Raw genomic sequence first — 21,359 nt, 5'->3', positions numbered from 1 at the left:
AGGTGAAAAGCGGTGAAAGAAAACGTGCTCCATCGGTGGGGTAAGTTGATTTTCAGATGTTGATCGAGACTTATTTTATTCATTTTTAAGTCTACGAGTTCCTGTGTTCTCTTAAATTTGAAGGCGTCGACGCGTTGTTTTCACGGTGTACTCTGTATATTGAGTTACGCCAACACCCGGTTATTAGCTGACAGGTAAATTCATATTTTCTGAGCTATTTTCTTCCCCTCCGTGACTTGACCAAACTGCGTCGGAAACAACCTTTCCCGCGCCTACCGCGTTCGGATCTCTTTTAACAAGGACGAACCATTTCCGTTTCTGATCTTGATACTTGTACGTCATTTTCCCCTAAGAGGCTTAAAACTCCGCGAAAGGATACCGATACTCAATTATCCTTCCCAGTGGTTTATTTCCATTTTTTTTTCGAAGCAATTTAGCCTAACTATCGCTATTTATAACAAATCAAGGCGTCCGGGGATCGTGGGGTTACTTCCTTTAGGTGCGGTCGACGATATAGACAGCCCGCTCCTGCTTTCTACATTTTTTTTTCTCTTTTCCCCGACATTTTGGCGCAGTAGGCGGAGGCTCGACCTCGCCGGATTGAGCACCACTGAGCGCAGCTGCCGCGGGTTGGCGCGGTGCGGCGCGGCGTCGCGGCGGCGGTATCTCCGCGTTGTCTGCTCCCTCACACCCTCGACTCGCGTCCCACGTGGGTGACGGTCGAAGGGGTCGCGCGGAATGAGGGGCCGCGGGGCTGCAGGGCCGGGGCGGGGCGGGGGGGGGTCGAGGGGCCGAGGGCTCCACCACCCACTGGCCATCTCTAGAACCTAGCGAAGCTACGAGGCTGCGAGAGCGCGGGGAGACCTGCGAGAGCTAAGAGGTGTTTTCGCCGGGAACCTTATGGGAGCCAAGGTAGAATTTCAGGCCGAATTCGCGCCACCGGCCGGCCTCGAACTTCGCGGTCCTCCTCCTGTGGGAACCCGCGAGTTTAGGATGGTTCGCGTGGGGAATTTTCAGGATGACGAGGATATGGGGTGGGGTACGGGTAAAGGAAGCAGGTGTGCGGGGGATGCGCGGATTAGCCCTGTTATTGTCGCCCTAGGCGTATTTCAGAGGATGGCGGCGGGTATCGTGGAGTTAGGTTAGGTTTGTCCGATAACACCGGGCAGTCATCCGAGGGACACCGACGAGACGAGATATGTCATGACGAGAATGTTTTCTTCGAGTATGCTCTACAAAATTTTATATTGGCAGGTAAGTTGTATACAACTTGAGGGGCTTTACGTCGATATTAATTATTCCGAATTTAATCCATCAGAGGTAACAACGGTTGATGTGAACGATATTTTGGATGATACACAAGGAGCATCGTTGTATCGCATGTATTGATGTAAATAATAATAAATGAATCAAAATGAACGTAGGGCATTCGGAGTTATTGACCTCACTTCTTGTTATGTTGACGCGAGTACAGCGGTAGAAAGATATAATTTTACTCTTAAGTTCAAGTTGTTGTATTTGATAAATCGAGATTGAGCTATTAATCAAGTGCGCCTCCTGTCAGCAATTTGTCATGTGTAAATTGAAATCTGCTTTCCCTGGTTGGTGAGCTCTGAATGTCCAAGTAGGATTAGTCGACGATATTGTTCTTCGATGTCTCTGTTATGAACAATTGTATAAGTCTATTTTAAATATCGGGGCTTTGGCGAAATGTTACAGATTCTGAAAATATCAACTTTGTTGAATTTTCCATTTCTGGCATAAAATGCTTATATGTTTCCGGATTAATTTCAGTAACCTACGGTTTTTCGTGGTTACTCGTAAAAGCTATTCCACTAATAAACCACAATTTCCCTTAAAGATATCGATCGTTATTTCTTTATATTCAGGGAGACCTATTTTTATCCTATAGTATGTGCATTATTATGCCTTTAAACTCGTGTATCTCCAGCAATGAGATTACTTCGCAACAATTATTCCAGCACTGAACACGTAACACTCGTCGGTTCACTTTGAAGCTCTTATTCGGACTTCTCGATTCTATTGTGTACAGAGTGTGATCAAACATCGCTACTCTGATCGGTTTGATTTCCACGTGGGTTGTGGGTCGAGCATCCTTGTGATGATATGTTTGTGCTTGTTATGTTAAGTTAAATATATGAGAAATTGGACACTTCCTCTCTGAATAAAAATTCATTTCGATCATCGGAATTAAATCGATGAAATCTGGGAATTTTTATAAATTTAAACAGACTTGAATAAATTTGCCGAATTTGCTGAAATTTCTTGACTCGGTTTACTTGTTGGCATTGCAATGTTTAGATGTCGGGGCGAAGTAAAAATTGTTAATTGTTCATCGCTATTCCCATTCGCTATCCGTTGAACGTAACAATTTTCCGCAGTGCAGAGATTCCAAAGAGAGAAGGTCGCAGAGTCTTCGGAATGTTCCAAAAGTCGTGGTTTCACCTAAATAGATGATAGTCCGAGGAAATCCTCGAACTCGTAGGAATTGAAAGAACATTCGGTACTCAACTCAGTGGCTTCGGGGTTTACAATTTAAATGAACGCACCCCCCGAGGAATAGTCGGCCATTTTCAGGGATATAATTTACGCCAATACGTTCCCTTTAAAATTTCACGGCCAAATTAGTGCATTCGGGCTATTCGTCGTCGTGTAAACAGAGCATTTAAATTCCGGACTGGGGCAATGATTGTTAACCGTTCAGCCAGAATAACTCTGTGTCCAAATAACCGAGAGCGATAATTTATCACGGAGTAGAGAGCGTTACAATGAAGGGTCGAAACATTTTTGAGATTTTCTTTTTCAAATTTCCATTCTCCTTTTATTACTTTTTCTCAAACCCGTAAAGAAACCATGACAATCTTCAGCATTCAAGTTTATTTTCGATGTTTCTATCTAATTTCATAACTTTATCGACAATGTGATCCAAATTTAACTTACCATTTTTTAATTTAAAACATCCTGAAACTAAATAAGAACTTTCGTAATGCAACTGCTTGCTTATCTAAATATTCAGTAATCTAATCAATTTTCTACCTTCTTTCTTTGAAAATGACATTTTGTGATTATTTTAAACAAAATTATTATCAAATGGTCGGGAAAGAACGATTTCGAAGGAAATTACAAAAGAGTCTCTGACGAAGGTCGGTCCGGAATTTTGCGAATTTCCGAATTTCGCGAATTCATTAAATGGTTCCGTCGGCCTTCGAGGATTCGATCCTACGACAGTATTTCCGTTGCGAACGGATCGTTGGAATTGAAAGAGAAAGATTTCAGCGGGCGGCTCCGTAGGAGACTGCACCGCTGATAAAGGAACGCTCGGTGCGTTTAATGTTACGATTTGAGGAGTGGGGGAGTCCCGTACTCGAAGTGTACGTTTTATGCGATAACGCTTACTGCGGACTTGTTAGGCGTTTATCTTCCTCTCGTCAAACGGGGTAAACCGACGATAGTAAAGCGTGTGTCTTTCTTATCGGTTAACGCCTTCTGCGTCGGTAAAGTCACTCCTCGATCGGTTATCATTCGAGGAAGGATTATCGACTGTAGTTAATATTGGCTATGGTTGAAGTCCACGATGAAATTCTCGTTCTGGTTTGATACTAACTTCTTATCGACTCAACTTACCGACGTTTAGCTTTCCAGTATTTCTCAATGAAGGAATGAAACTCCCAGTGAAACTTTTATGAATACATGTCCGAGCCAGCGCGATCATTTGACGACTGCAAAATCTGCTGTTAATTTCAGTAAATCTTATAAAGATATGATTTTTCTTTTCTTTACTCTGTGACAAATGGGACGAAATAAAGATGTTGATGAACTCGCGTGGGAAATCATTTACCTACTTCTTTTAGTCGCTATATTGTTCATACGAGTGGGCACTAATAAAAGAAATTAGTTATTTTCTTCCTCTGTTATTTAAAAAAAAAAAAGAGTATAATTCACGTACCAGCGATAAGATAGGTTTATTTACATCTGTTTACTTTCTTTTACGATGACGCTAAACTTTTCATACGTTAACTGTACATCTTTCCATGTTTATCGTCAACATTATTTATCTACGGATTGACCATTGTTTTTAATGCTTTTGGTAAACAATTTGTGATGTGCTTAGAAAATGGAGCGAATTTTTGTAGGCCTTGAAAATCTGTTGTTTTTCATTATAGTTTATTTGAAAATAAACGCATAATATTCTTCATTATATTTACACAGCCTAGTCATTTGCGGTCTCCAACATGGGTATTAACTACACATCGTGGGAACAGCTTCGAATGTGCCACATTTTTAGTGAGCTTGCTGCTAGGTGAGGGGTACAATGCGTACGTAGTCAGTGGCTATGCCTCCAGGGAGCAAGTGCGGTGCGACATGACCAAGAGGACTTGTCCTTACCTACCAAAACGGAAACCTTCTCCACCCTCGGCGAAACCAAAGGATACCTCTAAGTACCGGTTAAAACCTCCACCGGATCTTAGGAGTCAGTTTCTCTTGGAAATGGAAGCCAGAGAACATCGGAGAAAAGAAGAGGAGCTTCACCGTCAAGAGGAAGAACGTCGGAGAAATATACAGGTTTATGATTCGCCCCCTTAATTTTTGGCCTACACTGAAGGAGGTGTGAAGCTTTTCAATACATGACCCTAGTAGTGTTACGGTTTCATGCGATTTTTGTGTTTAATCTAGTGAAATATTGTCACGTTTTACTTTGTATACTTCACAAACACATTTCCCATATGCATTGAAAAAATAATGATATGTCCATTTAAATTTTTATTTATAGTCGGGGACCTTCGACACAAACTCAGTATATATTTCAAAATCAGAAGAAAATAGATGTTCTCATTTTCTTTCTCCTTTTGTTGTATATTTATCTAGATAACTGTTCTTGTAACATCGTGTAGCCCACACCCTGACATCGCTTTTTCGATTTCTGTATTTCCATGACCAAGAATAATTCCTCCAGGAATTGGAGAAACCACCTCCGGACAGTTATTGGGGACGTAGGATACACGCATGGGTGGTTGTTCTGCCGGACCGAGGAGGATCCAGAGAGCACCAGGAAGTGTCCGAGCCTTTCTTCATAGAGCCAGCTTCCGGGCAATCCTATTTCCCGAAGGAACACGAGACCGGTCTTCTCTATTTGGGGGTAGAGAGCATTTGGAACGACCAAAATTACTGGGTGAATATGCAGACATGTTCGACAGGATGTGCCGATATTGACTGGGATTTGAGTAATGTGGAGCTCTGGGAGCATCTCTTGTGTGGCGAGCCCTGGACGATGCGAGGCTCGGACGAAGAGGGCACCGAGGAAGAGATCGATATACAGCGGGACAAACACTTGGACATGCCGATGTCCTATGTGGACAAAATTGACATCAATAGCCTAGGTAAGAGGCCCAAGCCTCTCTTCCTTGATTTTGACATTTAAGGTGAAGTGAAATACGTCGAGGAACTTGATCAACGTCGATAAAGAAGATTTTTCTAAATGCCTACGTTGCCGACGTTCGTTTTTATATTGACAGCTATATCGAATTATATTGGGTATTGTACCAAATAGCGTACTCCACCTGTCGTTTTCGTACAATAATTATAAAGAAATCGAAATAAAACTCCAGAAATCCTCTGGATTCATGCCTTCTGGGGCCCTAATTGACTGCGGAGGGACCCCCTGCGCCATCTGTGATTTCCAGGTCAATTAAATTTTCACTCCGAGACCTCGTATTACCATCGTTTTAGCATAGAAGCGCATACAACACTTTTTTTGCCTTTATCCCGTTCAAATGCGAGTTTATCGATTACCAGAGTGTTCTAAATTGTCGTAAAATTATCCTGATCCTTTCGATTCTCATATCAGAGCCTTAGATAATTGTATATTGATCGAAATATCAGAGCTCGACGCCATTTTGGTTCTGGTCTGGACTGAGTTAAAAAATTTTTTTGAAAAATCCAAATTTTGAATGTGCCAGGACAACTCTTAGATGATCAGGAGTGATGTGTCAAAGTTTCGGACAGTTTGGTCTAATACCCTTAAAAAAAAGTGTTGTATTCGAATCGACTGATTTGAAGGATGTTTCACTTCACCTTAACCACTTCACATGCGTGGAATAGATATTTCGTGTTTTGGTTTGTATACATGTTGGCGATACATGATCTAGGTGAAACGTATCGTCCCAAGACACGAGAGAATTTTATAAGTCTTTAAGATTAAATGAAGCGACTGGAGCGGATATTCAGTTTGCTGGTATACTTCCTCAAGTTGTATAAACTGCTCAAATTAAAGGAAAGAAAAAAGAGACGTAAAGTTTGATCCAAACATACTTTAGTTTATATAAAGAAAATGTAAAATTAAATTCAAGTCGATCGACGCTACTATCGCGAGGCAAGTAGCCATTTATTTGCAAGATGTCACGAGCTTTTGCTTTTAGATTTCGAAAGACGATACCCAAACGGTTCAAAGACGATATTTTATAAGAAGACCAAGGTTGAATTATACGCTCCCTATGTCCAAATGGATGGCCTGGGGCAGCGTCTTACTATTTATGAGGATTATGAGTATATGACAGCCTTGAGCATACAGGAACAATATGTGAATAGAGCCGACAGACTCGTAGAGTCCAGGAAAGACTTGGAATTGGAATGGGTCGTGGATTTTTACGCAAGAGGACGACCAGATGCTTGCAAAGGTATAATGATTACCAAATGGTAAACAAATAGTATCGGGGATTATCGGCAGACGAATTGACATAATCTGGATTTTACTGGCTGATAATGTTTCAGAGCATCATTATTTCATGACCGGGCAAGATACTGTGAGCGACGAGAGAATCTTACAGTTTTATGACGTCGTTCGGCTCGATGGTCTCTCTTGTATGGAAATGCATCCTACTTACTTGAAGCAAGAATACATTGGCCGCGAAGACTTTCTGTATTATCGGTAAAACTCGTACTTTACTGGGCTAATTTTTTTCTCGTGACATTATCAGGCATCTTAATAGCAATCGAGACGAAAGTAAAATGTCGAATAAAAAATTAATGATAAATAATACTTGATCTTTTCGCATTGTATAACTGACGTTCTTCTGTTATTATATTTGTGGGTTTTGCTTTTGATGTTTATCAATTGGTTGTAAATTGTTTACTGCAGTGTACGAGATTTTTAAATATTTTAGTCAACGTGTAAATGTAAAGTTTACGACATAACTAAAGTCTACTTAATCATTTGCAAAAATCATTTGCAGATACGTCGAATACTCCATTGAAGACGTTAATGATAGAAAAAAGCGCCAAGTTTGGGTAAATTTAATTATGTAAACATATTATATTGGAAATATAGAATGATCGTATCACAGGTAAACGGAGACTTCCATTTTCAGAAAATAACCGAAAAATATCACAGAAACGATACGATTCCGGCAGGCAAGGACATCGCCATTCGAGAATTTGATTTACGGCAAAATGAAATACAACTTAAGTATCATTATGATAAAGGACAAGGTACCAGGGCTACTCGTACGTTTATAAAACCACCCATAGCAGAACGTGGTGACAGACTCACTTTCCATCCAGACATGACTCACGGTTACGACGTAGATATTCGTTTTTACTTATGTTTGCAGAAATTTACGAAACTGTTTATATTGTATCATAATAATTAAAATTTTACAGCCAGATCCAATGGCCCTTCCCAAGACGTCTCTTAATTTATTTTATGAACTAGACAAGCAGCTAAAAGACGAAGAACGTTGCTTATCTTACATTAGGGACGCCGAAATGGAAATTGGCACGTTCCTAAAAACTCGCCATTCAGAATATTTTATGCCGAAATTAACAGTCTCACCTTTTGATAGAAACAGAAATGAGGATGCTAAAGCAAGGATGTTCGCGAAAGTATGTAGAATTAAAACATCATTGTTAGTTTATCATACGATGAAATAAGATAATATTGTGAAACCAATGCAGGAGGAAATGTTACGTGCTCAATGTCAACGAGAAGTGGAAGAGGACGTGGACATCTTGGGGCCCTATTTAGCAAGAATCGGAAATCCTACTATTTTAGGGAAAGCTCAAGCGATACAAATACGCCAAGACTGCCTTAATGATTTCAAGAAAATGGTTATAGACAGAGCGAATTCCATTTTGCGGATGTTCGAGAAATGCAGCCAAGAGTTAGAAAAGACTCAGTCAATGTTGGTGCAGGTAATTATTAACAACTTCGATAAGATGATCCGACGAAATAGTTGCCCGGTTATTCGAATGGGTTTGTTTATTGTACATTCTTTATATCACAAACGTTTGCTATCAAAAGATTTAACAATATTTTACAGGCGGAGGGTTTAACGAGAGAAGAAGAGGAAAGAATCCTAAATGAAACTAATGAGATGAATTTTTATTTACACACCTTGGAAGTCAGATTAAATCGACATCGGGATTTGGTTCCTGAACGATACCGGATGATGTTGAATATGCTCCGAGAGGATGGTCGTCTTTCGGTCCTTTATTAAAACACTTTAATGATGAAAACACGAAAATACAACAAAAGATGTGAATTATGAGGTGTTCCGTATATAGCATGATTTCATTGAAACGACCAGGAACCCATCTGCCCGATACATCGGCCTGAAACATTAATTCGTTACTTCATTTAGTAGACGCTAAGATGCAAAACAGTAATTGGTCAAGATATAATCAACATCTTATTTGCCTTCGTCATCGAACGTCGCCAATGTAAATTTGCTGAGCTTGTTGGTAAAGTTTCCTACATTCGATGCCACCGAGTTGTCGACCGACCTGTTGCAGTTACTGCCGTCTCCACCGATCTCATTATTCCTACTCTCTTCGGCAAACCCGGATATCAAAGTATCTATCATTATTGCCTAAAAAGAAATACGTTTTAAATAACAATGAATGCATACGAAATAATTGTATATACAGAATTTAGATTTGTACTTGTCTCGAGAATACTTGTAGGATTTTGTAAACCCGGGCTCCGTTTTCCCGCACCGAAAATTGCAGGAAGAGACAAGGCAGACAGTTAGGATTCCCTTCGTCCGAAGGTTTAGCCATCTCCCAGCTCAGTTCAGAGTACTTCAGACCCAGCAACAGCCTCTGTTCCAATCGTACGCGCATTGGAAATCATTCAGTATACCATTTCCTTCCGTTTCAATAAATCCAAATGGAGAGTGGACTTAATTTCTTAAAGAGACTTACACATTGCATATCGTCGACTATGTACACACCCGAGGTATTAATCGCTATTAAAACGGGGAGGTCTCTGTGTGTGATCCACGAAATGAGGCCCCGGACGGGACGTTCAATTTGTCCATGGAAAAATGCTGCACCGTAGCAAGGTAGGCCCCAGCAGAACTCTAGATACTTCCTTACGAGTTTCCGCGAGTTACTGTTGGTGCCGGTGTGATTGGGTATACGTTTATATTGTTCCAGGAGACGAGCTTCTGGTGCACCCTTTCCTCCAACTAGGCCCAATCCAAATCCCAATCCTAGTAGTAGGCCCGGAGATGTATAATGATGTGGTAAGAACCTTCCACGATGTCTTCTGAAGTATGCCAAGGTGTGAGTTTGAGCGTTGTAAGGCCCAAGTTCGACGCGAGCTTGAAGAGCTCCCAAACTTGCATACCGCGCTTGCCCTTCGCACGGATACCTGCCTAACGGAATAAATGCGAATTATTCAATTTTAAGGGAAATATAAATTACATAAATAAACCTAATATAGTTACAATTAATAAGGGGGGAACAGACCACAACGAATGATGATTACTCGCATTAAAGAGATTTTCTTTAAATTTTTCACGAGTAACTCAACAATTTCTTACATACTTGTAAGAACGTATCATGATACCGTATCATGAAATGATAAACTTTGAATTAGATAAAATATAAGCTAAGTAAAGATATTTAACCATGCATCCCAAAGACCATGCAACCCCTTCTTTGGACTAAGTTCGACTAATACGATTTTTTGTTTTATTGTTTAAGCGTTGTGTTTGCTCTGACCTTCCAGGACATTATTTCTGGCTTCGGCATACAATAGTTCCAGCACTTTTGTCTCTTTGATTTGTTCCTCGTCTCGTCGGGAGAGAAAAACATTTCTTCGAAAGTGCAATACGGGTTCTTCATCTATCTCATCGAAGGCCCCGTATTTTTGGATGAGTCGCCGCCACTTTGCTGCGATTTCTAACGGTTTGTGAGTTGGTCGAAGTTGGACCTCCAATTGTTTAGAACAGAGCCATAAAGCAAAAACGGGCTGTCCTACAACTGGAGGTGCTCTTGCTTGCCCTAAATCGGCTTCTGATTGTACAACTGAGAGTATTTGTTGAGCTGTCCATCCCTTTTCTATTTCCATAGTCAAAAATACTCCTGACATTATGTAAACAGCAATACGAATTGTGGGCCGTCCCGTGTTTATGTGTTGTGATGAAGGAAGGGACACTATTTTAAACACAAATGCATAGGACATAAATGATTGAAAGTACAAAAAAGAAATGTATCATATACGGCAAATATCTTTTAAATACTTACAGGAAGGACCATTAGAATGATAATCATTTTGAAAACACCTGATAGGCAGTCCCCTACGAGCTATGGATTCTTCCTGGTGATCCATTTTGTTAATTATCGTCTTCTAACTAATGGGGACATTATTTGTAAATTTCTTCCTTATATGTCCTCATTTATGCATATATTCTTGCCAATTATTTATTCACTGCAATCACGAGGATGTCACATACGGTGGGTTTTATCGACATTCACGTTTATCTTGATCTACATTTATTATATAAGTGTATATGAAAGTATTTAGTAACATATAAAAGAATGCAATTTTACCGAACTTCAATAATCTAGATTTTTGTACAGAGTAACCACAACCTCGTTCTATCCTGTTCTACTGCTTAGTCTACAATGGTCGTTTATTGATTTTTCCGCTCCAACCAAGTTCTGAACCCAAATGTGTGATATTTACCGAGCGAGAAACAAATTAATTTCATACAGATCACTGCATCTTGCGTATACTTAATTTACAAATAAAACAATGCATGAAAGAAAGTATCTTAGGTATGAAATAGTTTACCAATTCTGTTCAAATATTCATCTACGAATCATTCGTAAAGACTCTTTTACCTGTAATTCTTAAAATTATTCTATTTATTGGTATCACATAAATACATTGTTTTAGAACTAATATTTATGTTGAGATACAAAATTTCGCACCTCTTAAAAAGTATAACAAAGAATCGTTGAAAGCAAAAGAAAACATGTATTTAAGTAAAGAAAAAGTTTAAGTATAAGAGAGTATGCATAATACCTACATATAAAATATGTTCTGCCAGTTGAAATCCATAAATGCACCGCCTGTGCAACCAATATTGTACTTAACTGCATATTATTATGCCAAATTTAAAATAAAAGAAAATTTTAAGATTTCTACACGATGTCAATCTTATTCTATAAAATAGGTAATGTCAATATTCAGGGGAAGTTGATTTTATAATGAAACTGTTTCATTGCAAGGAAAAGTGCAAGATAGAATTTATATTAAATCAGCAACATTCATAGGCATCTCGTCAATCTGCGTAGAATAGTATTGTTCAATATCCCTCAGAATTCGTATATCATCTGTCTTCACAAAGTTGATTGAGACACCTTTACGACCGAATCGTCCAGATCGTCCTATCCTATGAATGTACAGCTCTCGGTTATTAGGTAAATCATAATTGATAACCAGCGATACTTGTTGTACGTCAATGCCTCTTGCCCAAACATCTGTTGTAATTAAAACTCGGCTGTGGGGAAAAGTTTTAATTAGACATTTTAAAGCAAGAACTATACATTTTTAGAAATAAACATGATACAAAATATGGCATGGAGTAAATAAGTTTAAATAGTTACATACCTTTGACCCGAACGAAATTCTTTCATAATATTATCTCGCTCCTTCTGTGGCATGTCACCATGCATGGAACATACTGTAAAATTTGCTTCTCTCATCTTTTCTGTAAGCCAGTCAACTTTACGCTTTGTGTTGCAGAAAATAACTGCTTGCGTTATAGTCAATGTATCGTATAGGTCGCATAATGTGTCAAACTTCCACTCTTCTCGCTCGACAGCCACAAAAAATTGTTTTATGCCTTCCAATGTCAATTCATCACTGTTAACAAAAATTATTGTGTATTACTAACGACTTGAGTACTACTAATAAAGTCATAAACAACCAAGTGTAATTACCGTTTAACAAGAATTCGGATAGGATCAGTCATGAATTTACTGGTCATTTCCAAAATTTCATGAGGTAATGTGGCTGATACCAAAACAACTTGTGTCGCTGGTGGCAAATATCGATACACATCATAAATTTGTTCCTTGAAACCTTTATTAAGCATTTCATCAGATTCGTCGAGTACCAACATCTTGATTGCACGAGTACGTAGTACCCTTCTTTTAATCATATCTGAAATTAAAAATTATTGATAGAACTAATTATTAAGAACTTGGAGAATAAAATTGAAGGTTGTACTTATACGTACCAAATACTCTTCCAGGTGTACCAGAAACGACATGTTGACCATAATCTAATTTTCTTATATCTTCACCAAGATTTGTACCACCAATGCACGCATGACACTGAACATTCATAAAATCTCCCAGAGCTAAAATTACTTTTTGAATTTGTGTCGCAAGTTCTCTTGTAGGTGATAATACTAGGACTTGCGTTTCACGTACTTGTGTATCTAAAGATTGCAAAATAGCAATGGAAAATGTGGCAGTTTTTCCTGTACCTGACTGCGCTTGAGCTATGACATCTCTTCCTTTCATTATTGGCTTTATTGAACGCTGCTGAATTGCTGAGGGTTTCTCAAAACCTGCAATTAATAGACATGTATTATGACATTACAATCCTGAACAGGGTGAAATATGGAAATTCACCGTTAATCTTACCGGTCTTAAAGGACAAAAAGTTCAAAATTAAAATATTTGCATTCTTCAAAGACACTGAATGTATAAGTGGACTGTTGCAAGATGTCTTAAATATGTAACGAACTTCAACGATTTACAGTCGAGGCGACTAAAGAATAACCAGTTTATAAAATAAACAGCTGAACATCTTAAAAAAAATCGCGTGCAAGTGATTCTAATTGAAACAAGAATGTGAGGTTAGGAAATAGAAATGAGGTATTTCATTATACCGTATGCGTATATCCCTCGTAAAAGTTCGTCCCGAAGACCCATATTATCGAATGTGGGGATAACCTCGACATCTTCGCTAGTTTCGAATTCAACATTCGATAAATCTTCTGTTTGTGCAATGCGTCTTGACTTGCTTTCCGCCATTTTAACAAACTAATCATAAACTCCAATAAACACGATTTGAGGCCGCGGTCTCACTGCTTCAATTGACTCCCACCAGAGAAAAGCAGAGATGAGTTGGGAGATTGCCCACGGGCAGGGTCGCGCTATTGAGGCCGCACAAGTAAGTGCATCCCGGAAAGCCACCAGAGGCAGCACAGTCCTTCGCGGAAATAAGAGAATTCAAGAAATTGACTCTCGTCCACGACCGATAGAAAACGACTATGGATATATAAATGTAAGTATAATGTATAGCACTTTCTTTTTAATGTTTATCTTGAAAAAAACTTTTTACATTATTGCAAACATTAATCAATAAAGTTAAATGTTAGTACATAAGTTTCGATGACTATTTTAATTATTCTTTTACCATCCTAAGTTGTACTTAACGTTTGTCAACATATTTATATACTTGTGACATTTTTAACAGCTAAAATTACAATCACAATAATGTTCCATTAAACGGTGAATTGTATAATTTAGTCATGAGACCTATCCAATTTTATTTGTTTCTTGCAATCATGGGCTATATCTTTAACTTTTTGTTGTCCTTCTTCAAGGTCTGCTGAAACCTTCACTTTTTCTTCATTGTCCGAAGTGCTCAGTAATTTCAGCACCAGATCTGAAAAATAATATATTAAATTTCTATCAAAGTTATATATACTTAGAATGAAGAATACTAATTACCATGATACCGCGAAAGTGTTTTCGCCACTTCAGCTTCTATTTGAGGTTGAAGGAATGCAAGCACTGAATGAACATGCCTGCCTGACATGTGTAAAACACTTTGTGTCACAGCTGTGAAGAGAATACTTGTTACTAAGTGTAACGTTAATGCTGGATCTTGTGTTGCATTCAACTGATCCAACAATGCTTCACGATGACCAACCACTATTGCCTTTTCTCTCTTTTTATCAAATTTCTTTAGAACTAAACAACACGATGCTAAGGCAGAATCTGCTGCATTTAACAAATCTTCTACCGTACTGCTAGTCAAAGATTTATTCAGACGTGTCAATGGTTCAGCCACATCTGGTGGTAAGTCCATTAAGATTTTTTGCCTCACTTCGTTTGTAAGATTTGCAGGGCATTGTAAACAATTTTGCTGCGCAGCTAATTTGAATACGTCTGAGACAAAATCAGTACCTAATGTTTTCAACAAGTACTTTGTCATAATACCTTGAGAAGCTTTATCCAAATGCTTGATTCCCTTCTCAAATATCTTAATATTTGATGCCTGCATATTTAATCGTTCTTCAATCTCATTAAAATTAGTTATTTTACTGGATTGCATTAAATTCTCTACAATAGACATGGCTTGCGAATTTAATTTCGGTTGTAAATATTCAACTAAGTCTTTTATAAGGTCTTCATTACAAGCTAAATTTTCATCTTTATTAAGTTCTTCTTCTATATCTTTTGTTGATATAAATGTAAATTTAGCTTTTCCAGAACTCTGAACTGAATGCTCATCATCTGAATCATTTAGCTCTTGAACCTTTCCTTGATGAAATTTCTTTTTCGTAGACTTAGTTTTAGTTTCCCGGCCTTGATTACCACCACCAGATTTACCACCAGCTGCTTTCTTCCTTCGTTCCTCTTTTTTATCCGCTTTTGTGTCATTGTTCTCGGTTGATCTAGATTTCATTTTTTTCTCAGCAACGAACTGAAGCCAAGCACCACTATCTACTGCTTTCTTAGCTTTTTCTTCTGCCACTAACCGGAGACTTTTTTCTAAGCTCTGCAAAAATCCATCAGATATCGCAACTGTAGTGGCAAAAATGTGAATGTTGGTTCGTGTCCTGGCTGCAGCTGCTTTCAAGAGGCTTTCAGCATCTTCTGGACAGAATACCGATGGGAGAAGAGGGTAAATATCAACATAGGATGAAGTTGATATAATTTCTTCTACATTTGCATCTACTTGGTCGGTAATCACAGAACCCACTGCTACAGAATCTAGCAGCACTAAGTTGTCATGTGCAAAATGGCGACGTACAAATGACTGCGGATCAGAGATACCAAGCCGCGTGAGAGCATCATATTCTGAAATAAGATTGTATACTTAAGAGAATGATTTAATAAACTATAATACAAAGAAAATCTTATAAGCCATCAACACAAACCTAGGTAGCCATTCTGTTTATAAAAATTGTTCACCCATTCGCTTTGAGTCTTTGAATACACATTCGGAATGTACATAGATTGTCCACTCTGTTTCCCAGTTATAATTCCTGGTAATTCTTGTGCCTGCTGTAAACATTCTATGATCGCTGAGAATAAGAATGTCAATTACTTTCATATAATGGTGATACAATTCTAAATGTAATCTATCACATTACTCACAGAAAAATATTCTTTCGGAAATTGAACAAGAATTTAACACGGCCGATATCGTTGTGGGTTTTGAAATAGCATTTAAAACCTCCATAATTTTATCTTTATTTTTTGTTATAAACTCTTCTGTGTAGAATATCCTGGGATCTAGTATATCCTGTTTAGCAAACACTGTTTTACCCAATTCCTTTTCCACTGTTGATTGCAAAAAGTCAGCAGGTAAATTATAATTAATTGTCAAATCGGCCATGCTAATACACCCTTGCTGACTCAGTCTAGCATTGACCTCTTTGGCAACTTTAGCCGTATAACTTTTATCAATGAGTTGTCCCAAAATAATTTTAACATCTTTTTCCTGCCTGACTACTTCAGCAGCAGCTCTAGAGATTTGTGACAAGTCGACGTTAAGTATTTTTGACAGTTCCACCAGGTTGATACGACCGTCATGTACGTGCAACTCATCCTTGATTTCTGTGCACAGGTGTTGAGGAGTAACATATTCCTTGCCATCGTTAGTAAAAATGATATCAAGAAGTTTGGATTCCGTCAACTTATGTATGATTTCCACACAGTTACGCTCTGAAAGTCTAAGAATAAATGCCTTGTGAGGAACAGCTGGGAATAACTAGAACATTCCTTTCTGCATTTTTAATAAGTCAGTACTAAATTAAATACAATAAAGAAGTGAAGGACTAACTGTTGCGGAGTTGAACTCTCTTGAACTTTCTGAAAATCGGCAGCTAATTTCTTAATCTCATCCCAACTTGCAGTCATTTTTTTTACAGAAATCTGATAGCACACAATACGTGACACCGTATTCAAACGAGACTGACAACACTAGAATTTTAACGTGTTCAACAGAAATGTCCACGTCTGTTTGACTGGTTTAATGTAATAATCATGAGAGGCAACTTGTATATGTATCATGATCACGTTCTATGTACAAGCAAATTGCTGCTATCTGACGACTCCTCAACGAGACTTTTCCACGTTTAATATGGATGTACACTGGCATTCATCGATGCCTTCCTCGCGGACCTACTGCCCTCCCCGACGGTGCGGCGTACAGCGATGGGAGTAGCGTGGAATCTCACGGCGCTTATTTTTCATTATTTCGTTTAAAAATTTGTGCCGACCAGTGCCAAGCCAGTTCACATGAATGGTCTCGCATTTTCACCACCAAAAACGTTCCGTAATACCATCAGCTACTCATTTTTCACATTTTCGTTCAATTTGCTTTACGTAATAGACCTCCTTGTGACGTAATATTCCTAGTAATTTTTACGAAGAACAGTGTAAATTACTTGGGGTATTTTATTCAATTTTATTTACCAAACGCTGTTTTGAGATAGAGCATCAGCTAATCGGGATGTATATTTGTTTGCTTATTATTTCTTACCATCGTGTCATTTCCGGAACATACCTTTATGTGGTGAATTTCACCGAATCGCGCTGCATTGTGCGCAGACGCAATGGTCAAATGTGTCAAAAACCTGAAAATTGTTGAAGTAACGTGGCGGGTCATTCGTCGTGCCCGTGAATGTTTTAAGCTGGACCTGCCGGTTCGAAAATATTTAGGTTACTTAACCTAATCTTGTCTACGTAGGCGGTACATTGATAATATATCCCGTCCTTATCAAGAATTATTCAAAATGGTTCGCGTTACATTTTTGCATCCCGACTTGGGCATAGGTGGAGCGGAACGCTTGGTCGTTGACGCGGCATTAGCGTTAAAACAAAAAGGTCACGAGGTTAACTTTGTAACGACCCATCACGACCTGGAACATTGCTTTTCCGAAACGAAAGATGACACATTTCCTGTCACCGTTGTCGGTGATTGGTTACCGAGAAATATTTTTGGAAAATTTTATGCACTGTGTATGTACATTCGCATGGTAAGGTTTATTTTATTATGTTTCTTCTTTTATACTTATGGTATGCATAACTATGTAACGTTAAGTGTATATGTTATCTTATCATTATTTTGTTGTATCAAATGTTACCTTTTATAGACTCATGCATAAGATATGGCTTTTACCGATCGATGTGTTCTACAGGTATATGCAGCAAGCTACGTACTCTTTCTAGATAATCGGCCAGAAATAGTATTCTGTGATTTGGTATCGGTGTGTATTCCTATCCTCCGACTTCGTATTCCATATGTTGTTTTTTATTGTCATCATCCTGATCAACTTCTCACGCAACATGGAGGTTTCTGGAAGTCTTTGTATCGGATGCCAATAAATGCTTTAGAGGAGATTACAACAGGGCAAGCACATAAAATATTTGTCAATAGTTTATATACCAGAAAAGTCTTTAAAAACACCTTTAAGAAATTGGATGTCGAGCCTGAAGTATTATATCCTTCTTTTAATACTAACTTTTTCGATAAAACACGAATTGTATCCTTGGAGAGAACTTTAGATAGGAAATTGCCAGAGAAAAGTATTATTCTATTATCTATAAATCGATATGAAAGAAAAAAAAATCTACCCCTTGCACTAGAAGCTCTTGCACAACTTAAACATTTTTTGACTGATGAGGAATATAAGAGAGTATATTTGATCATGGTTGGTGGCTATGATAAACGGGTTGAAGAAAATGTTGAGCATTATTTGGAATTGATTGGGCTTGCCGATGAACTGCACATCACTGAGAAAGTAATTTTCTTACGATCTCCTTCGGATATAGACAAAGTTTCCCTTTTACATCATTGTCATGTGGTTGTATACACACCACCTAATGAACACTTTGGGATCGTACCATTAGAGGGTATGTATTCAGCAAAACCTGTAGTTGCTCATAATTCTGGGGGACCCAAGGAATCCGTGATCAATAGTAAGACTGGCTATTTAGTTGACTTATCTGGTACAGATTTTGCAGAAAAAATAGCAATTTTAATTAAAGACCCAGAACTAATGTTAAGGTTTGGCAAAGCTGGAAGGGAAAGATTTTTGCAGACTTTTAGTTTTGCAGCATTTAGTGAACATTTGAACAGTGCAATACAGAATTTTGTAGACAGTAAGAAATCACAGTGATAAAAAACATGCACCTGCAACTGGTTAGGTATTTAGGTGATGCATTGCGTGGTAATTCCTTTTTATCTTGTAATTGTAGTGGGTTGTATAAGTTTGTATGTGCATTTAAAAAAAAAACCACAAACTCATTACATGCTCCAATACAGGTAATATGTAGATTATATTATAACAGTTTATATTTTATATCCATGAGGAAAATATTTATACAAATTCTAGGGAGATCAAAGAATAAATATAATTTATATACTCTTATAGTGTTCAGTTTATTTAAATCCAATGTATAATTTGTTAAATTTATATAACTTTATTAGTGTTACTTGAAAAATACTGTGCATTACACATAGAATGGTTCTTGATTCAAATAGACCATGTGACCTGACAATTTTAGAACCCACTTATTTACTTACAATTTAATAACTCAGCTGTTCATCGATTGATGCGATTCCTACGTTATTCGAAATATTGTGTAAGTGACAAGTGGGAAGCTCCATTTGAACAGTTAATGAATGCAGAACTTTTAAATGTTATGAATCAATTTACTGTATTCGAAGGTTTCGAATTTATGTTAAGCTATTTGGTCCCTGACAGATTTCATTCATTTAATATTACTGACTAGGCTTACTAATTGCAGTCTATGTATATATTTCAAATTTACTCAAAAAGGAATTATAATCAATGAATCTAATTGCAAGTCAATGTAAGTATATCACTGACTCTTGAGAATTACAAACATATATCGGTATGGTAATTTTTAAAAGTACTTGTTAAAGGCCAAACAATATTTCACATTGCATTGCATTGCATTGCTGCTGCAGATCGCTACACGATACTTTTAAGTGAAAATTATTTTCTTTCATTAAAGGCATTGATTAATTAGCAACCTTCAATATGAATAATTAGTCATTTTACTAACTTTGTACAAAATATAAAATTCTGTGATACATACACATTCATTGCATGTCAATTGCTCATCTTACAAGTCCAACTAAAATTACCCTTAATAAAATGTGTACGATCCTTCACTGACGAAATGTATAAAATTAACTGCAAACATCACAATCATATTTGTCTAATGTTTCACTGAATTATCATCAGGCTGCCTTTCCAATACATGACAATGTGATTTATGCTTCAAGTAAGTCTCACAATCACCTAAACGTAATGATCATAAACATCAGTCAAATTCCATTCCAATAGCCGTTATCGTTTGGTGGTAGCATCTGCATCTAAAGCTAAAATTAAATACATCAGATTTCATTCATTTTCTGCCATAAAAGTAGTTCATGACAAAGAAGAAGAATTTGAACTAAAACTAATTGTAAAAAGTATTTACTTTTGCCGTCACAAGCCACTATTTTCACTTTGTCAACAATGGCCACTTCTTGAACCTCTCGAAATTCGACGTCATTTAACATGAAAGTCCACACATTATCACAAAATCTATAGGTATTCAACTTGCCAGCCTAGAATTTAAATTAACATGAATAAAAGACACATGTTGGAGAAAAAGAAAAAGACCGAAGATCATTACCTTAAATGTAAGCCGTGATTTGACTCTTGTTGCAAGAGCCTGATTAATAGCTTTGTCAAATTGAAGTAACACTTTAATCGCAAGTTGAGGTGTAATTTGTCCATACTAAAAAGAAAAAAGTTATTCAATCGATGCAACGTCAATATGTGATGACCAATTAAGAACATCGGTACTGTATATCCTACGATTTGTTCATGAAGATTGTATTGAAATAGGAAAAAGTAATGGAAGACCCGAAATATGCATTTTATTGGCGCAGAAAAATGAATCTGAAACGCGACATGTTTGCACTGCGTTTTCAATGATTTAAAACGCGAGATAACCTATTAAGTTTGTAATATATTAGTCGATTAAACTTGCTTACTTGAATTAACTCGTCCAGACTTTCTTGCAGCGTATTTCCCAACGTAGTATTTCTATATAATTGATACGACATCTTATTTCCAAGTATTTATAAATAATAGCTTTTTAATTAATATTCTTAAGCCGTTTCACACAGCCTGATACAGTTCTTTTCACTGTAAATACCAACGGCGTGAAGATAGGAACTATCGATTTTCGACTCCTCACGTGACTGCGGTGCTGCCAACGTCCAACATTGAATTCGCCGTAGTTCGAAGCAGAGATCTGTTCGAAGTATTAATTTGCAAATTAATTCGTTATCCAAATTCTACAGGAAAATACCGATTAATACTTGTACCCAGAAAAACCATTAAACTATCGCTAACCTAATTCTGCAGAATGTAATATAAAAGTCCCTTTTCAAGTTTCCCCTCAACAGTCTAATAAATTACCACGAGACATCTCTGTTACCACATATTGCCAATTTAATGTCTCGAATTATTATCATTTGCGAAAATGTGCGTCTTAAAACAGCGATAATTTTTTACATCCATGGCCTACTAGATAAACCACGAGGCATAAACCTTCGGACGACCACATGTCGAAAACTTGCGATATTCATCGAGTATTCGGAAGAAGCATTCCTATTAATTCCTGCCTTGGAAGGAACGCAGCATTTCTATCTACGAAAGCGTGAAAGTGCTCGCAGCAAGACTATATCGCGATTATCGGAAGTTCCATTA

The 21,359-nt window shown here is 37.7% G+C and overlaps 6 protein-coding genes across 7 annotated transcripts in view; 2 read left to right on the top strand and 4 right to left on the bottom strand.

Moving 5' to 3' along the window:
- Window positions 1-8,543, top strand: part of LOC105697155 (dynein regulatory complex subunit 7) — a 76,881-nt gene extending 68,338 nt beyond the window's left edge. Inside the window, exons 1-10 of one of the 2 annotated variants that reach the window (XM_012420230.1) lie at window positions 1,198-1,254; window positions 4,231-4,584; window positions 4,976-5,399; window positions 6,438-6,695; window positions 6,790-6,946; window positions 7,251-7,305; window positions 7,386-7,598; window positions 7,678-7,899; window positions 7,972-8,208; window positions 8,337-8,513. In XM_012420230.1, coding sequence (XP_012275653.1) covers window positions 1,204-1,254; window positions 4,231-4,584; window positions 4,976-5,399; window positions 6,438-6,695; window positions 6,790-6,946; window positions 7,251-7,305; window positions 7,386-7,598; window positions 7,678-7,899; window positions 7,972-8,208; window positions 8,337-8,513 — 2,148 coding nt within the window. In that variant the 5' untranslated portion in view covers window positions 1,198-1,203. Of the gene's footprint in view, window positions 1-1,197; window positions 1,255-4,230; window positions 4,585-4,975; window positions 5,400-6,437; window positions 6,696-6,789; window positions 6,947-7,250; window positions 7,306-7,385; window positions 7,599-7,677; window positions 7,900-7,971; window positions 8,209-8,336 lie in introns of those variants that run through there. The other variant, XM_012420229.1, reaches the window with a different exon arrangement.
- LOC105697158 (FERM domain-containing protein 8) lies at window positions 8,505-11,008 on the bottom strand. Its single transcript, XM_012420233.2, has 6 exons — window positions 10,549-11,008; window positions 10,024-10,458; window positions 9,220-9,674; window positions 8,959-9,117; window positions 8,714-8,885; window positions 8,505-8,628 (listed from the first exon to the last, which is right to left on the bottom strand). Exons 1-6 carry the CDS (start codon window positions 10,631-10,633, stop codon window positions 8,588-8,590), a joined length of 1,347 nt encoding a protein of 448 aa, XP_012275656.2. The 5' UTR covers window positions 10,634-11,008; the 3' UTR covers window positions 8,505-8,587.
- A 141-nt stretch (window positions 11,009-11,149) lies between these two features.
- On the bottom strand, window positions 11,150-13,421 carry LOC105697160 (eukaryotic initiation factor 4A-III). The gene is made up of 5 exons (XM_012420236.2): window positions 13,212-13,421; window positions 12,552-12,887; window positions 12,253-12,475; window positions 11,921-12,175; window positions 11,150-11,810 (listed from the first exon to the last, which is right to left on the bottom strand). The coding sequence occupies exons 1-5, from the start codon at window positions 13,354-13,356 to the stop codon at window positions 11,558-11,560; spliced, it is 1,212 nt and encodes a 403-aa protein (XP_012275659.1). The 5' UTR covers window positions 13,357-13,421; the 3' UTR covers window positions 11,150-11,557.
- A 208-nt stretch (window positions 13,422-13,629) lies between these two features.
- Window positions 13,630-16,578, bottom strand: LOC105697156 (E3 UFM1-protein ligase 1 homolog). The gene is made up of 5 exons (XM_012420231.1): window positions 16,403-16,578; window positions 15,715-16,292; window positions 15,495-15,641; window positions 14,059-15,414; window positions 13,630-13,993 (listed from the first exon to the last, which is right to left on the bottom strand). The coding sequence occupies exons 1-5, from the start codon at window positions 16,477-16,479 to the stop codon at window positions 13,851-13,853; spliced, it is 2,301 nt and encodes a 766-aa protein (XP_012275654.1). The 5' UTR covers window positions 16,480-16,578; the 3' UTR covers window positions 13,630-13,850.
- Window positions 16,579-17,199: 621 nt separating this feature from the next.
- On the top strand, window positions 17,200-18,964 carry LOC105697159 (alpha-1,3/1,6-mannosyltransferase ALG2). Its single transcript, XM_012420235.1, has 2 exons — window positions 17,200-17,600; window positions 17,763-18,964. The coding sequence occupies exons 1-2, from the start codon at window positions 17,358-17,360 to the stop codon at window positions 18,741-18,743; spliced, it is 1,224 nt and encodes a 407-aa protein (XP_012275658.1). The 5' UTR covers window positions 17,200-17,357; the 3' UTR covers window positions 18,744-18,964.
- A 23-nt stretch (window positions 18,965-18,987) lies between these two features.
- LOC105697163 (transcription initiation factor IIA subunit 2) lies at window positions 18,988-21,092 on the bottom strand. Its single transcript, XM_012420240.2, has 5 exons — window positions 21,003-21,092; window positions 20,639-20,901; window positions 20,275-20,379; window positions 20,077-20,206; window positions 18,988-19,975 (listed from the first exon to the last, which is right to left on the bottom strand). The coding sequence occupies exons 2-5, from the start codon at window positions 20,708-20,710 to the stop codon at window positions 19,944-19,946; spliced, it is 339 nt and encodes a 112-aa protein (XP_012275663.1). The 5' UTR covers window positions 20,711-20,901; window positions 21,003-21,092; the 3' UTR covers window positions 18,988-19,943.
- Between the last annotated feature and the right edge of the window lie 267 nt (window positions 21,093-21,359).

The sequence above is a fragment of the Orussus abietinus genome, unplaced genomic scaffold (assembly GCF_000612105.2).
Source record: "Orussus abietinus isolate OABI.00-Male unplaced genomic scaffold, Oabi_2.0 scaffold85, whole genome shotgun sequence".
NCBI classification, from domain to species: Eukaryota; Metazoa; Arthropoda; class Insecta; order Hymenoptera; family Orussidae; genus Orussus; species Orussus abietinus.
The sequence above is the reverse complement of the archived record's forward strand: the minus strand, read 5'-3'. Positions and strand labels throughout refer to the sequence as shown.

What these genes read in the sequence shown, in the direction of transcription:
- LOC105697158 (XM_012420233.2), bottom strand. Translation starts at nt 10,633, where the DNA reads ATGGATCACCAGGAAGAATCCATAGCTCGTAGGGGACTGCCTATCAGG. An exon ending in TCATTCTAATGGTCCTTCCT is followed by an intron (nt 10,459 to 10,548) that starts GTAAGTATTTAA and finishes TGTTTAAAATAG; the next exon opens with TGTCCCTTCCTTCATCACAA. An exon ending in CAGAAATAATGTCCTGGAAG is followed by an intron (nt 9,675 to 10,023) that starts GTCAGAGCAAAC and finishes TTATTCCGTTAG; the next exon opens with GCAGGTATCCGTGCGAAGGG.
- LOC105697160 (XM_012420236.2), bottom strand. Translation starts at nt 13,356, where the DNA reads ATGGCGGAAAGCAAGTCAAGACGCATTGCACAAACAGAAGATTTATCG. An exon ending in TACACCTGGAAGAGTATTTG is followed by an intron (nt 12,476 to 12,551) that starts GTACGTATAAGT and finishes TTTTAATTTCAG; the next exon opens with ATATGATTAAAAGAAGGGTA. An exon ending in ATCCGAATTCTTGTTAAACG is followed by an intron (nt 12,176 to 12,252) that starts GTAATTACACTT and finishes TTTTGTTAACAG; the next exon opens with TGATGAATTGACATTGGAAG.
- LOC105697156 (XM_012420231.1), bottom strand. Translation starts at nt 16,479, where the DNA reads ATGACTGCAAGTTGGGATGAGATTAAGAAATTAGCTGCCGATTTTCAG. An exon ending in TAAACAGAATGGCTACCTAG is followed by an intron (nt 15,415 to 15,494) that starts GTTTGTGTTGAT and finishes ATCTTATTTCAG; the next exon opens with AATATGATGCTCTCACGCGG. An exon ending in AACACTTTCGCGGTATCATG is followed by an intron (nt 13,994 to 14,058) that starts GTAATTAGTATT and finishes ATTATTTTTCAG; the next exon opens with ATCTGGTGCTGAAATTACTG.
- LOC105697159 (XM_012420235.1), top strand. Translation starts at nt 17,358, where the DNA reads ATGGTTCGCGTTACATTTTTGCATCCCGACTTGGGCATAGGTGGAGCG. An exon ending in TGTGTATGTACATTCGCATG is followed by an intron (nt 17,601 to 17,762) that starts GTAAGGTTTATT and finishes TGTGTTCTACAG; the next exon opens with GTATATGCAGCAAGCTACGT.
- LOC105697163 (XM_012420240.2), bottom strand. Translation starts at nt 20,710, where the DNA reads ATGTCGTATCAATTATATAGAAATACTACGTTGGGAAATACGCTGCAA. An exon ending in GTCTGGACGAGTTAATTCAA is followed by an intron (nt 20,380 to 20,638) that starts GTAAGCAAGTTT and finishes TTTTCTTTTTAG; the next exon opens with TATGGACAAATTACACCTCA. An exon ending in AGTGGCTTGTGACGGCAAAA is followed by an intron (nt 19,976 to 20,076) that starts GTAAATACTTTT and finishes ATTTAATTTTAG; the next exon opens with CTTTAGATGCAGATGCTACC.